The 15,336-nt window shown below is 31.6% G+C and overlaps 1 protein-coding gene across 1 annotated transcript in view; it reads left to right on the plus strand.

The window, feature by feature from the left end:
- The window catches only part of Glg1 (Golgi apparatus protein 1), an 84,372-nt gene that overhangs the window by 6,114 nt on the left and 62,922 nt on the right, over positions 1 to 15,336 (plus strand). Inside the window, exons 3-6 of the mRNA XM_075356657.1 lie at positions 5,149 to 5,391; positions 6,535 to 6,715; positions 13,076 to 13,296; positions 15,088 to 15,209. Coding sequence (XP_075212772.1) covers positions 5,149 to 5,391; positions 6,535 to 6,715; positions 13,076 to 13,296; positions 15,088 to 15,209 — 767 coding nt within the window. The remainder of the gene's footprint in view (positions 1 to 5,148; positions 5,392 to 6,534; positions 6,716 to 13,075; positions 13,297 to 15,087; positions 15,210 to 15,336) is intronic.

A 15,336-nucleotide genomic window follows, 5' to 3' on the forward strand; every position in this document is an offset into this window, starting at 1 on the left:
GAATGTGTGGCAGCATTAATCCTGGTCTCACCAGCCCCGGTAAGGGTGGAGGTAGTCGTGGTAGAGATAAAACCCTTCAATATGGAAGAACTGATTGTGGCCAGTCGTAAAATGAGATTATGCAAGATTCTCAGACCAAATGAGGTACTGGTAGAAGTTGTAAAGATAATGTTGGAGAAAGTCCTACTTAAAGTACTAAATATTATGAATGCCATCTTAATAGGGAGTAGTATTCCTTCTTCCTAGAAGGAGGTGAGGCTAATTTTGCTATAAAAACCGAATACTTCTAATATATCACAGCGTTGACCAGCATGCTTATCGAGTAATTTTTGTAAGCTACTGTAGAGAGACAGTGTCGATGGTGGGGTGCAGTGGGTATTATAATTGGGTGGCAGCTGGCACTTGGAGGACAAGAAGGATTTCAGTGCAGGTCACATTCAACATTAAGAATGCATTCAATTCCCTCCGGTGGAAAGCGATCTTGGGGCAGTTAGAGATTGGGGGATTTTAGGGTCATTGAGAGGCTTATCATGAGCTATTTGGAGAATAGGTCCTTGACCTAAACTATAGGAGATAGGAGAATGCGTTTTGAGGTGATGTGTGATGTTCCGCAGAAGTCCATGGTGTGGGACATTGTATCTGATGGGGTGATTTGGTTGTCCCTGCGGGGGTGCTGCTTTTGTAGATGACCTCGCGATGTTGGTTATGGCAAGGTCAGAGGATGAAGTGACTGAGATAGCAAGAATTGCCATTGGAAATGTGCAAGAATGAATGGTAGAAAAGAGCTTAGACTGCCAGAAAAGACAGGGGTGTTGGCACTGACAGGCAGGAGGAGACTCTCTCCGATTGATCTTCAGGTGGAAGAGCATCACGTGGAAATCCAGGGTGCTGTTAAATACTTAAGAGTATGGATGGACACCCAGAGATCATTTATGAGGCACACTAGAGAGGTGAGTTTATGAGCAGAAAAGACAGTTAAGGCCCTAGGTATGCTAATGTAGAGTGTGATGGGGCCGAAAACTTCTAAGCGTAGACTGTACGCCCACATTTTTGAATCGGTTCTGTTGTATGGAATACTGGTGTGGCACAGGGCATTGCAGATAGAACAGAATTGCCACCTACTGGAGGGTATGCAGTGTCTCATAGGTTTGTGTGTGGCCACTACATATAGTTCAATGTTGGTGGGTGCAGTGATGGTTGTGGCTGGGCTAGTACTGCTGAAGTAATTGGCAGATCACAGAAGGCGGTTGTATGAGGGTGTGGATTGACACAGCTCGGGCGAGGTGTTCATAGAGAAGTGGCAATCTAGGTCGGATGCTTCCCACAAAGGGATGGACCCACTGACTCATCTCGAGTGTTGCACCATGGTATGGGAGTTGATTTGGTGAGTTGAATTATTGGCTTTTCCAGTTTCTGACTGACCACGGAGTATTTCAGGCACATCTTTATAAGAGGAGACGGGCTGACCACAGCAGGCTGGAGAGGTGAACATCCCGTATCATGTAATTTTTGAGTGTCCAAGATGGGACAATAAGTGGCAGTAGTTTGAAAGGCTGGTGGGTCAGCTGAACATGGAATATATCATTGCTTAAATGCTGGAGAACAAACATCAGTTCAACACCATTTTAAGATACATCACAGAAGTTATCCAGTAAAAGGACCAGGAGGCTAGGAGACAGTAAGAGCGAAGGGGTGAAGGATAGCCCCCCTGCAGAGCTGCCGTTCGTCCACACTTGCAAGATGGCAGCAGTGATGAAGCATGGGGACTCTGGATTTCCCAAGCTTGAAGGCACCTCCTGGGGCTGTGTAATGCTTAATTGCGGATCCGGCCCTGGGAGGGAAGGATCAGTGAAATAGGAGGTTTAGTTGGTAGGGTGCAGGCACACATATGCACTCTCAGTAATATCTTGCAGAACCTGTTAGCAAGCATGACACTCAGTACATAAATGGTATTCCTCCGACTCAACTGAAAGAAAAAAAACTTATAGACTGCTGGCGGAATAAACTGATCCCACTAGATTTATGTCTGTTTTCCTTTTGTGTACCTTTATTTATGTTTCTAAATTATCAATAATGTAATTTAAAAATTAATATAATATGAGCAATTTATATTTGTATATATGACACTGAAATAAAATAAAGAAACTTTACCTGTCAGATCTTGAAGGAAAATATATTTATACAAAGAACAATGTATTCCACTCATTTTATCATTTGCCAAAGTCCAGAAATTTGTGTTTTCATCTCTTTATACTGTCTGTATTTTTCTTCTGGCAGTTACTGATAACATATGTTAAAAATCTATTAGCTAAATCTGATTCAAAATAATAGTGAATGCAGTTTGTAAATCGTGTTACTGGTTTTGATATAATAGTAGCGAACTCAACAAAACTATAATAGTATGCTTTACTCTACGTTTGTTATATAGAGTAGAATGTATACAGTTGTACCTACAATTAATTGTTTTAAAAGGATGTGAATGTGAGTTTTAGAAAGTTTTTCCATTGTATTAAGTTGGACTGGTCTACAAAAAATAAATTAAAAAAAATAATAAAACTAAAACATTAGTGAAATTTTCTAATATTTTTAACAAACAGCATTAGCCACCCATCGTGGGTCCAATGGCACCAATGGTATCAGGACTCCATGGTCATAATGTCCCATTGAATGAATCTCTCTCCTTGTTCATTGCTAACTTCATTGGAGAAGAATTTCTTAAACTCCAAGATTTCCTGGAAAGAAATTGATTTGCATATGCATGTAGAATATGTATTTTTATACTTCCTTGATGTAAAGGAAATATTGTGATCGCGAAAAATTTTGGATTTCAGATTTCAACAGAAATATCCATTTTGACCATCCTTGAATTCATTTTGATTAGTTCTAGTGTAACGTCTGTATGTACATATGTATCTCGCATAACTTAAAAACGATTAGCCATAGGATGTTGAAGTGCTGGATTTAGGACTGTTATAACATCTAGTTATACACCTTTTGATTGCAATTGACTGAACCAAAATTGTCTAAAAAAGCCCAAATTCCAGAAAATTTGGATTTTGGACTTTTCTTAACTGCAGTAATAAGCCCTCATCGAGAGCCTTTTAACGACATATCATAAGTGGTACTTATTTTCATTGATTTCAGAGTTATAGCCAAATGAAATTTTAACTGAAGAAATATTTGGATCTTATAAGGGGAAGGCACATCGATTCGAATCACACTTCATCTCCTTTTTTTAAATTTTTATTTAAATATATTGATTTATTAATAATTATTAACCTCTGATTTTAAAAGTATTTTATGATAAACAATAATTCAATAATAACAATAAAAAAAATATCAAAAGTTATTAATGAAATAAAATTTTATGTACTTTTCATTTTAAAAAAATGTGTATGAAATTTAATAGGCGTACAAGTTAGTCATGTGGTTCCGAATCAGATTTTTAGAAACTATGAGTATATTCAACATCTCATGGCTTGGTAGGACTTAAGAAGCTATTGTGCTAGGATTTGTAATTTTCTTCTTTGTTGTCTAAAAATCCTTTTAACAAATTCAAAAATGATTTCTATGCTGTGAATTCCTTTTGGTTGAGTTTTCAGAATCACAAATTACTCTTCTTGTATCAGGCCTAGTAAATATACTCAAGTTTGACTTAATTATGAAAAAACTTCTTTTAAATGTTGGAAGCCTTCTTCACCTTCTTTATCCATCGCCTTTACAGAATTTTTCGTTAGTTCTAATTTGATGTGAAGCAGAGGAAGAAAAATTTTCTCAAGTTCAGCTAGAGAGTCATAAAAGACATTTAATTACCTAATAAAATTCAAATAAGTTCTTTTTGGCCAGTCTCTTTTTTTACAAAATATTACTGACTTGCTCTGCTATCCAATAAACATAAAAACCCGTTAAGGCACGTTAAGACCTTCAAAATCCCACAAACTTGCCAACTAAACTGTTATTACTTAATTGCTTTCAGAATGACAAGCATGGTATCACATGCTTCTTTTACTGAATAAGCAACAGGTTTCTTGTTTCCATTTTGGAATAAAATTGTTTCAGGCTATGTTTAAAAGAACCACAATAAAAAGGTTAATAAATTTTGTAGGTTTATGGTTTATTCTTAGTTCAGTCATTAATTCATCATAGTCAAAACATACACAAAAAGAATCCTCCGTTTTTTAAAACACTGACAAAACAAAATTTCATTTTCTGAAGAATGTAATACTTCTTTCATCTGTCAGTAGATTCCAATTTTGCAATCCAGAGCAGAGAAGTTCAGCGTACTGTTTTGACAGGCCCAAATCATTTAATTCACTTTGACAGATAAGATGGAGGTTCAATGGGTATTAGAGAACTTTAAATGGGATGTTAAGTGTTTTCTTAGAAATATCTAAAATTTCATCAGGTGTATTAGCATCTATCATTAAGCTTTTAAATTTTGGAATCAGTAAGCCTTTCCATGTTAGTTTTTTTTTTTATTGATAGGTTCATGTAACACCATAGGGACAACCAAAATCAGACCTGTTATCTTTCACCTACTGAACTAGTTCGTTTACAGCTTATACAGCCAACATGGGGAGCAATTTTTATTTTGATTTCCAGTTTTAAACAAATATATAAAAAATAGATTTTTCATTTTTTTGTTATTTATGTACCTTGTGACTGGAATATAGAACGCTTACAAACAACAAAACCTGTCTGGTGAATTTTTGCAAGATCTGCTGTGAAAACTTGATATTTTGAAATTAATTATCTATTAATTAATTATTTTGAACAGAGATTATCTATCTACTAGTAGCAAACACTGCATGACAGACATTGATTGTTGTCTTGTGATACACTGATTATGGTGAGGTTACTGACTCTCAGCACTAACCTACAGGGTTGACTACTGTGAAGTACCAAAAATTTCTAATTATGGAAGAGACTGACAATTAATGATAACGTAACGTAAAAATGTGATGTGCTGGGATTTTTTAATGGCCAATATTTAAAATACAAGTAAAATGAATTATTAGAATTGATAATATGACCCTTGTTACTAACACACTATTGACCAGGGTTATATTATTTAATTTACAGTTTTAGATATTATCCCTAAAAGTTTGTATTTGTCATTTTTAATCTGATATTTTTATAAAATTACAGACTCTTTCTCAAGGCCACACTATTAATTGTTTACAACAAAAGATAGAAAGATTAGAAGAGAAGTGTAAGGAACAAGTTCTTCATTTTTCAGAACTGCAAGCAAATGATATTAAATTTGACAGGCAGCTTTATATTGCATGCAGTGAGGAAACACAACGGTTTTGTCAGAATGTTAAACCGGGTACTGGTCAAATGTATAAGTGTCTTATGCAGCATAAAATGGATAGATCTATGTCAGAAAAGGTATTTATATTATTTCATTTTGTTTATTTATTCATTAAAAAATTAATTATATTAAATTTAAAAATTAATTATTAGTTATTTTATAAATTTTTATTGAGCTGTAAAGTACAGTTAGCGTGACCTAATGATTTGAGTATGGTTTTTGTTGATTTGATTTAAGTTTTTTGTTGACTTCTTAGAAAGGGAGGCCAAGCTGATTCCATCATACACTTACAAATGAGTTAAACAGCTAGGTTGATGGAAAATTCAAGTAAGTTTAAGGCAAGAAAGAATAAACCCACCGGGTTGGTCTAGTGGTGAACGCGTCTTCCCAAATCAGCTGATTTGGAAGTCGAGAGTTCCAGGGTTTAAGTCCTAGTAAAGCCAGTTATTTTTACACGGACTTCAATACTTGATCATGGATACCGGTGTTCTTTGGTGGTTGGGTTTCAATTAACCACACATCTCAGGAATGGTCGAACTGAGAATGTACAAGACTACACTCCTACATTTCATCCTCTGAAGTATTATCTGAATGGTAGTTACCGGAGGCTAAACAGGAAAAAAAAAGAAAAAGGCAAGTAAGAATAAAATGTAAAAATAGAAATGATAAATTGAAATAAAGATTCATTTACACAGTATTTAGTATACAATATATAGTATTTTAGGAGTGAATTATGCCTCGGGAGTGCTAAACCACTTACTTTTACTCTCCCACTGCTTACAACCTCCTTAACAGAATTGAGTTCTTCATTCATAGTCACATTGTCTTCATCCAGTTTCTCCTGCGTAATGAAAAATGCCAGGTAAACAATTATCTGATTTTACTTTAAATCAGTGTATTTAAAAGAAAGCCTTTTTGTAGAATTTTGAATAATATAAATAAATTATTACTACTACTCTTATGTTGTACATGTTCTTTTGCTAGAAATTGGATTTATGTCCATGTGTGATGTCAAAAATGAAATATAGTTATTGCTATAAATACTGATCAAAAAATCAATTTTAACTCTTTTCATGTACTAAGAACACTTAAATGTTTCTGATATTGTTCTTTTTATTAGAATGAACTTTTATTAGTTTACATAATTGTTATTCATATCATATGTTATATTAAAACCAAATTATATTTAGGCTAAGCTATTAACTCATCATTGTTTTCAGTGTGAAAGTCAACTACTTAAACATCAAAAACTCATCTCTCAGGATTACCGTGCCAGCAAAGGATTAGCAAGAGCTTGTAAAGAATACATCCGTAATTTTCATTGCAGAAGATCTGTTTCTGATGACAAAGCTGTTCGTCTTGCCCAAATACTTCTATGTTTAGAAAATAATTTAAAAAATGGTAATTTTGTTTTCATTTCTAATTATACAGATATATTTTTTTGTGTGTGTTCTATTTATTAATTCTTATTCATTGTAAACTTAAAAAGAACTATGCGTCTTTCAAATTATCTGTTGAATATATTATTATATTATATTCTATTTGGAAATATTATTATATTGATGTGTAACAATATAATATTGATGTTCAACAATATTATTATATTGTTGAAAATATTCAACAATCTGTTGAATATTTTTTACTCTAGGTTTTCTGTTTCTCATAAGTAGAGACAATGTAAATAATTTAATCTGGACAGAAAGGAGGAGTAGTTTAATGTTTTGCTTTATACTGTCTCCACAACATGGTAATAATAGTTGTAAAGCACCTGAATATAAAAATTTTGAGTGGGAGATGTTTTTTTATAAGACTGTTTAGCTAATGATTGATCATATTAATTGATTGTCATTAATTATTTTAATTCGTTGTATTTGTGATCATGAATTTATCTTTATTAAAACTTCCATTGATGTTATCCCCAATGATATTATAGGAATATTTGTGGCAAAGAGATGGATACAGAATTGAAAGTAATTGAAAAATATCCTAAAACTAGCCAGAAGAAAAAAACATACCCCAACCCAGCCATATGCATTATACTCTTATTATATTGTTAATTTTTCCATGCTTTTATTTATGCTGTATAAATAACTCAAAAGTAATAAAAAGAAAAAAGATTACTGATGTTTAATAAAAAATGTTTATAAATACTGCAGATTATTTTACACAGTTTAATACAGAAAAACGTTTACTGTTTGATCTAATTGAATCCTATCAAAAATTTACTAGTCATAAATAAGATTTATTAGACACTCTTGATCAAACATATTAATGAATATCACAATTATTGTGTATTATAAAATCCATCCAGTTATAATTGGATACAAAAACATTTACAATTTTTTTTTTTAATCATTAATTATGTATGTTAGTTAAAGATTTATGTGATGGTTGTCCAGAAAGTAATGTAAGTTTTCTATAAAAAAAAAAACAGCTGCTGGGAAAAGAATATTTTTATATACACTTTGAAAAACATCCTTAAATTACTTTTCTGTAGTCGCCAAATAAATTGAGTCACTTGTCATATGTGTGGACGAGTTTTTGTATCCCGTCATCAAAAACTTTTGCCACCTGGTTTTTCCATTCACTCAAGGGACTTTCCTGGAGCTCCTCCTCATCATCAAAGTGCATAGTTGCCAGCCAGTTTTTCATGTGAGGGAACTAATGGAAATCACTCAGTGTCAAATCTAGGCTGCAAGGCCTCAAGAAAAGTAAAAAAAAAGATGCATATACGCAGTTTGTATTATTCTGAAAGAAGTTTTGAAACTCAAGTTAAAACTTATCCAGCTTTTTCATCATAACTTCATGGAAAAGACTACATGAGATTTTCAGAAACTGAAATGGAAGTTCTGTAATAGTAAAGTATTGATTAGTGTGAATCTTTTCATTAACTTTCACTACTAGTTTGTGTGACAGAACTTTAGTCTGGCTATCGTTTTTCATACTTGAGCTGCCATTTTTAGACATGATACATCACTTTTTCAGTACATCTTTTTCATAAACATTAAATATTTTTCAATAAATCTCAATGGGTTTGTAGTCAAAAGAAATCGAATAATTGATCTCAATTCACAAGTGGCAGGATTTTCTATCATGGCTTATCATTTAAACACTTGAAAAAATCAACAAGACACATCATAGTCCTTCATGTAGCACAGCTTGATGATTACTGACTCAGGCTAGCAACAACTACCAATATGGCACTGCTATCCTCTCTTTCACAAACATCAGCAAAATGTGAATTATTTTCTGGATAATCCTCATAAAATATTTTTTATGAAAATCATTAAATAAAAAATAAATTCAATTAAAAAAATATTTCATTTAATACAAAAATGTAAGAAGAAATATTAGTACACTTGCTGGCCCTCTACTAAAGATGGTGGAAACGAAATATCATCGCTTCAGTCACAGCATGGGATTGTACCCCTTATGAGATAGTAGTATAAGTGTTGTTACTAAAAAAAAGACGCAAAATAAATTTAAATGTTAAACATTTTTTTCTTTTTTAAAATTTACACATACCAATTGTCAATGCAGGATTGAGATAGATTTTGATACTTTAATCATGAATATTGGTGGTGCTATTATGAATTTATACTGCCAGAAATACAAGGGTAGGGTGAAATTTTCTATTCCTGGATAAGAAAACATAATTTTTCTATGCACAGTTTGATTTATTTTTCAACTTACTCACCATTAACGTCTGTACACTTAGCCCAGTGTTATCCAGTTCAGTTAGTAGATTTATAGAACTCCTTAAAATAACCATCTATGGCAGCAGTAACTTCATTACTGGTCAAATATCTATTCCCTCCAAGCAATTATTTTAGGTTAGGAGTCACTGGGAGCCAAATAAGGTGAATATGGAGAGTGTTGGAGCAATTTGAACTGTAATTCGTTGATTTTTGCCATTGCAATGACTGAAGTGTGAGCTGGAGCGTTGTCTTGATGGAAAAGAACTTTTTTCTTAAGTACGGTTGTATTTTCTCAATTTCATTGCGTAGATGCTGCAATAGAGCATAATATTCCCATATATTCATCCTTTTTAAGAAAGGATATTTTATCCTTTCTAAGGCAATCAATAAAAATTATTCCACGTGCAATCTAAACAGCTGTTGCCATAACTTTTTCACGTAAAAAGTCTTTTTTTGTTTCTTTTTAAGCACATTGACCTTTTTTAATCCATTGTTTTGTCTCAGGAGTGTACTGATGAACCCAAATCTTATCAATCATCACAAATTGATGTAAAAATTCCTTTGGATTGCACCAAAGTATTTTTTTGGCACTGTTTCTGGTCGGACCTGAGCAAGTGCAGCACCCATCTAGCGTACAGCTTCTCATGCCCAAATGTTCGTGCAAAATATTGCACATGCATTCTGTTGACATGCCTACAGACTCTGCTAACTAATTCAATATCAACTTTTTGATCTGCCAAAACGATTTTCTGCAAAATTTTTTTTTTTTTTATATCATTTCTGTTATAGTCACTTCTGAAGGGTGTCCATTGCGAGCTTCATTGTTAGGCCAGTCTATAAGTGTTGTTATTTGATGGAGAGAAGCCTCCCAACATCATATTAAGCTCTTCTTTAATTTCTTTTTTAATTAAGCCTTTCAGAAAAAAGTATATAATCACTGCATGAATTTCCAGATTTTTCCATTTTACAATAACACCATAATTCTCCACTTTGACAGACTGTAAGTGCTATACTAAGTGATGCAGCAACTTGAAACTCTTATAGTAAACTAATGAAGAATGGAATCGTGCAGTGCCATTGAGAAATAAGGCATACCTAATGCCTTCCCTGAAAGCCATTCCTGTGTGAGGCCTGGGAACCTTTCACCCTAACCTCATATATATTACAGTAAATTTGATTAAGCTGGTGATTATGCATAATTACCGGTGAATTTAATTAATCATCTCCAATTTGGAGAATTTAATAAATATATAGCATTTTTTAAATGTACTGGTCATCATTATTCATATTCTCCATATTAACATATTTCACATATTAAAATAACAACTTTACTATAAGCAGTAATTACTGAATTTATTATTTAAATAATCAAAACCTTACTATAAATTAATCAAGGTTAGCGAGCGTAGGTAATAAAATAATATGTCCACATTGCTCACTAACCTTGTCTAATTAACATTAGATACAGAAATTACATATGTTATTCTCTAACATTGTAGGCAATTAATCAAATTCTCTGGTAATTATGCATAATCACCAAATTAATCAAATTACAATTTTATATATATATATATATAAAATCAATACTTGTAATACCCATATTCCTCTGTACGAGTATATTTTATTTGTATAATCAAAAACCAACTTGAACAACCCAAGTACAAAATTACGAAGTAATGAAATGACATTTACCTTTCTTTTTTTTTATTCCAAAAGTACATATCGATCATAAAAATTTTACGAATCATAAAAAATTACGAAGTAATGAAATGACATTTACCTTTCTTTTTTTTTATTCCAAAAGTACATATCGATCATAAAAATTTTTAAATTAAAGTATTAAAATTTCAAATATATATACAAAAACATATGAAATCAATTAAATAAACATTCATCACTCTCTGCCCCGAGATTTTCCAGGAAGAAATCTAAATGTAAGCGCAGGAAGTGTACATTTAAAGACATATTACAACCCAAATTTTTATAACATCATTGACAATATCATTGTAATTTTCTGCCTTTCAATTTCCCAAAAAACTCTGAGTAACATTTTTTAATGCTTGCCAAGTTGCTTTCTCCAGTGGATTTGATAGGTCCACAAACTTTTCATCATGCATTAGTGATCATATTTGTAGACCCACAAATATTCCTTCTTTAATTTTTGCATCATTAATTTTAGGACTCTTCTGTTTTATGTACATGAAACCAGGAATATTTGTCGAAATTCTTCATTAATCCTAGTTTGATGTGTAACGGAGGAAGATACAGATTTTTAGAATTACACAATCGATCATGTGTCACATTTTTCTGTTCAGGAATCAGTGATTCACATTTAGGTCATTCTTTTCTAATGAAATGGTTTTTTCTGTTCCTACTATCCCATTCACAAGAAAACAACAGTCTTTATGTAACCAAGCTGCAGTCCAAGAATAACTGCAATTTCCTTCAAATCACCACAGATATTCCATTCATACACTGCATATTGAAGCTTTTCCAATATAAATCTGAAGTTTTTATATGTTTCTTTCAAACTAGCAGAGTGAATCACAGGTACTGATGGGAATTTATTGCCATTATGCAGAAGCACAGCTTTTAAACTAACTTTAGAGGAACAAACACCATTCTGTTACAAAGTGTAACAGAAATGTTCATTACAAAGTGTCTCCATAAGAGAAGAGATGTCATTACAAAACACTAAGCCATTTTCTTTAGAAAAATAGTATTTAAATTCAGAATGACAATTACAATAAGTACTATCTTTGTATTCTTTTGAAGAAGATTCCATTCTTTTAGCTAGGAAGCAAGCATTTCAGACTATTTTTTGGATAACTTTAAATCTCATATGAGATTGTTGAGATTTTCTTGAGTCAGTAAATGAGGCTGAGATGAACTGCTTTGATCAAAAGTTGTATCACCAGAATTTGTTTCTTTTTCTTCCTTATTTCCATCAAACTCTGAGCTCTCTTCATCTAATGTCACATGTTCTGGAGGCTTTGGTATGTGCAGTTCTTGGCAGTGTGGAACTGGTCTCATTGCAGATTGCAAGTTAGGTACACCACTGTATGTTTTGATTTTGACTTAATCCCTTTAATGTTTGTTAAGCGGAAATAGCAGTCAGAAGAGTGATTTTTGGGTTTCCTTCAAATCATAGGGATAGCAAATGGCATGTGACATGTGCCATTTTTCCATGCAGTGAGAAGCGTAGAACACAATAAACAGCAAATATGTGGGGCCCAGACCCTTGTTTAGTCTTCAGCTTTATACCCAAAATAAAGTTCATAACACCTTTTTAGTAATGGAGTAAGGTTTCGCCTTTGGGACTAGAGCATCACTTTACTGCAAACATAACAAAAATTGTTAGAATAATTTAAACAAACTAGACATTTTGTAACTAACATCTAATTAAAAGAAATAAAGTTGTAAATATGTAATAAACAATAATTCAGACACATAAAGCACTCACAATGACTTTTTACTGTTTCACTACTATCTCACAACTGTCATCGTTCTGATGAATGTGTGCTACTCTAGATCACGTATGTACATGTTTACACACTTCTGAACCTGCACAACATTAGCAATGCTACCCTTTGAGTTAGCTCGTTTGGTTCCATCATATTTACAATACTCTATGATCTTTTACTTGACAAGGGACAAATGGATGAAAAAACATTTTAAAATATTTAAAAAAACTGTGGATGATGGAGAAATACTGAATACATATTTGAAAACAGGACAAAAAATTGCATTAAGTACACATATTGGTAATTTGGTACTCGTGAGACAAAAATCATGTTGACCCGTGTAATTGTCAAATTTCTCATTTAGATGTGTTTTTATTTGCAATGAAATACATGTAACAATAAATAATGCATCCAAGCATATGTTTGTAGTATATCAAGCAGATAGAATTTTTGTATCATCAAGTTTAAAAGAACCACTGTTTAATACCAATCTCATTACTTCCCAATTTGATAATTTGACTTATCTGTTATAATTTTTTTTATATGTATAATGATTTTTTCTTTTAAGAGATATTACTAATTCTGCTTTAAAAATTTAGGTAGTAAGGTAAGCCACGATTGTCAGTCAGAGATGATAGAACACAGAAAATTTCTTCTTGAAGATTATAGATTGTCACCAGAAATTGTTGCCTATTGCTCTGGTGACATCAGTCAATTTTGTCAAGGCAATATAGAAATTGGGAAAACAATTCACTGTCTTCTAGAGCATTCTAGATATAAAAGAAAAAAGCCAAGAGTTTCATTTACTTGCCAAAGAGCTGTAAGTAGCTGTAATTTTGTAACTTATTTACTATGTTTGTGTATTAAATCTCTTTTATGTCACTGTTAATAAATAATGATAGTAATGTGTAATAATGATGATAGCTCTCTTTTTTCTATTGTATTATTGATAAAAGATTTTTATTTTATAAATAGCAAATAAACAACACTAGTGTTGTGTAAAAATATAGTCATAAGGAAGATTTATAGATTTGTGCAAATTATGACCAGTAGATAGAATAAAAAACAATATAGAATTTTATTGAGTTACATAAAGCAGATATTGTTGCAATAAGTAAAAAGCAAGATTTTTTTGTGATTTGACATAAGTTAAAAAGGATTAGTTTCTTAACAGAGTTATTATACTTAAGGAAACAGAAATCAAAATAGCCTTGAAACAAGAAAATTCAGGTTGAAAAAATAAGATATGAACTAATAGGTGCTACAGATATGGGCTAAAGGTTAATAAATGAAAAAAAGATTGATTACATTAAATACTTATGTAAAGCAATATTATTTTTATAGCTTTTTATTAAAAGGAAATTCAGTGTTCAAATTCCAGTCAGGTGTTGCATTTTTCTTCCATTACAAAGTTTTCACACCATATTCCCTTACCATAACTGCTAGCTTATGTCATAAATTAATAAATTTCTAAAATATATACTTGTATTTATGCAGGATTTTATATGACAGTTCTAATGTGCTAGAACCCTGTGAATTTAAACTAATCCATTAAAGAGAAAAAACAAACAAAAAGAGATATCCATAATTGTAATGTTTCTAAACATAAATTGAAAATTACAATTTTTCTAGATTACAGAGAATTTGTTAAATGTCTTAAATAAGTTAATTTACTTATCCTACTTTTTTCCTTTGTTTCTGCAAAAGTTTAATCCAATATGATTATAGTAATTAGATAAAACAGTTTATTTTAAGAAAACCTTTTAGAATATAAATTTATATTTTGATTAACTAGACTGACAGTTATTTAAATATCCAGTTGTTACAGTTCCAGAACAGCAAGCATGTTTGTGTGTACACTTCACAGAAAAATAAATTCTTCAAAAGTATAATTATATCATGTTTCTGTGACATGTACGCAGAAACATGATATAATTATTTTTCATGATTTTATTTTTCCCTCGTAGAAATTATATGACAAAGAATTCTCATCTAATGGAAAATTAAAAAAAAATTGTCATTTTACTTGATGAAGCAGATCATTAATACTTTGAGAAGCCTCCTCCCTTTCCATGCAAGAGGTTAACAAAGGCCTGGCTGAACCATATTTTAGAGCCAGCAACTCCATGATACTATCCCAACCACCATTCTATTGTTTTGCTCTAATTAATAACACATTATGCTGTGGCAGTCCATAAAACAAGCTATTATTGCACTTATCATGCTATAAGGTATACAGCTAGCTGTGAGCCCCAAATCAAGATAACTTCTAAATTTATATTTATAATTATTTTTCAGTCTAATTTCAGACAATTTTAAAATATTTTTTTTTTAAATTGTACTAAAACCTTACTTGGCTCTGTATTATAAAATTGTTTCTTCTACCTCTGAAGAAAAACATAATGTGCAGAAAAAATTATACTAAATGTAAACTGGAAAATTTAATCTCCTACATAATTTTGTTACTTTTAAGAGATGTTTTATGAAACCAGTAATTCTCATACTAAAAGGTTGCCTATATATCTAATTTTAGAGATAAGTAAAATTCATATAGATTATATAGTTCTTTTAAAAATATGTTTTATTTATTCTATTTACATATTTTTGTTAGCTGGAACAGCTAATCAAAGAAACAGATGCAGGTGAATATTGGCAAGTTGATCCAGTATTAAATGAAGCTTGTAGGCGTGTAGTCGATATTGCATGTCAGAAAGTACATGGAGGAGAAGCAAGGTAATTATAAGAAAACTTTATTAATCCCAAACAATATTTAAAAAATAAAAATATGTATTACAGAAAGTCATGCATGACATAAACCATTATACTTCATCAAATATTATATACAGAGTGTATCACAAAG

Source organism: Lycorma delicatula, chromosome 2, assembly GCF_047948215.1.
Source record: "Lycorma delicatula isolate Av1 chromosome 2, ASM4794821v1, whole genome shotgun sequence".
In the NCBI taxonomy this organism is placed as follows: Eukaryota; Metazoa; Arthropoda; class Insecta; order Hemiptera; family Fulgoridae; genus Lycorma; species Lycorma delicatula.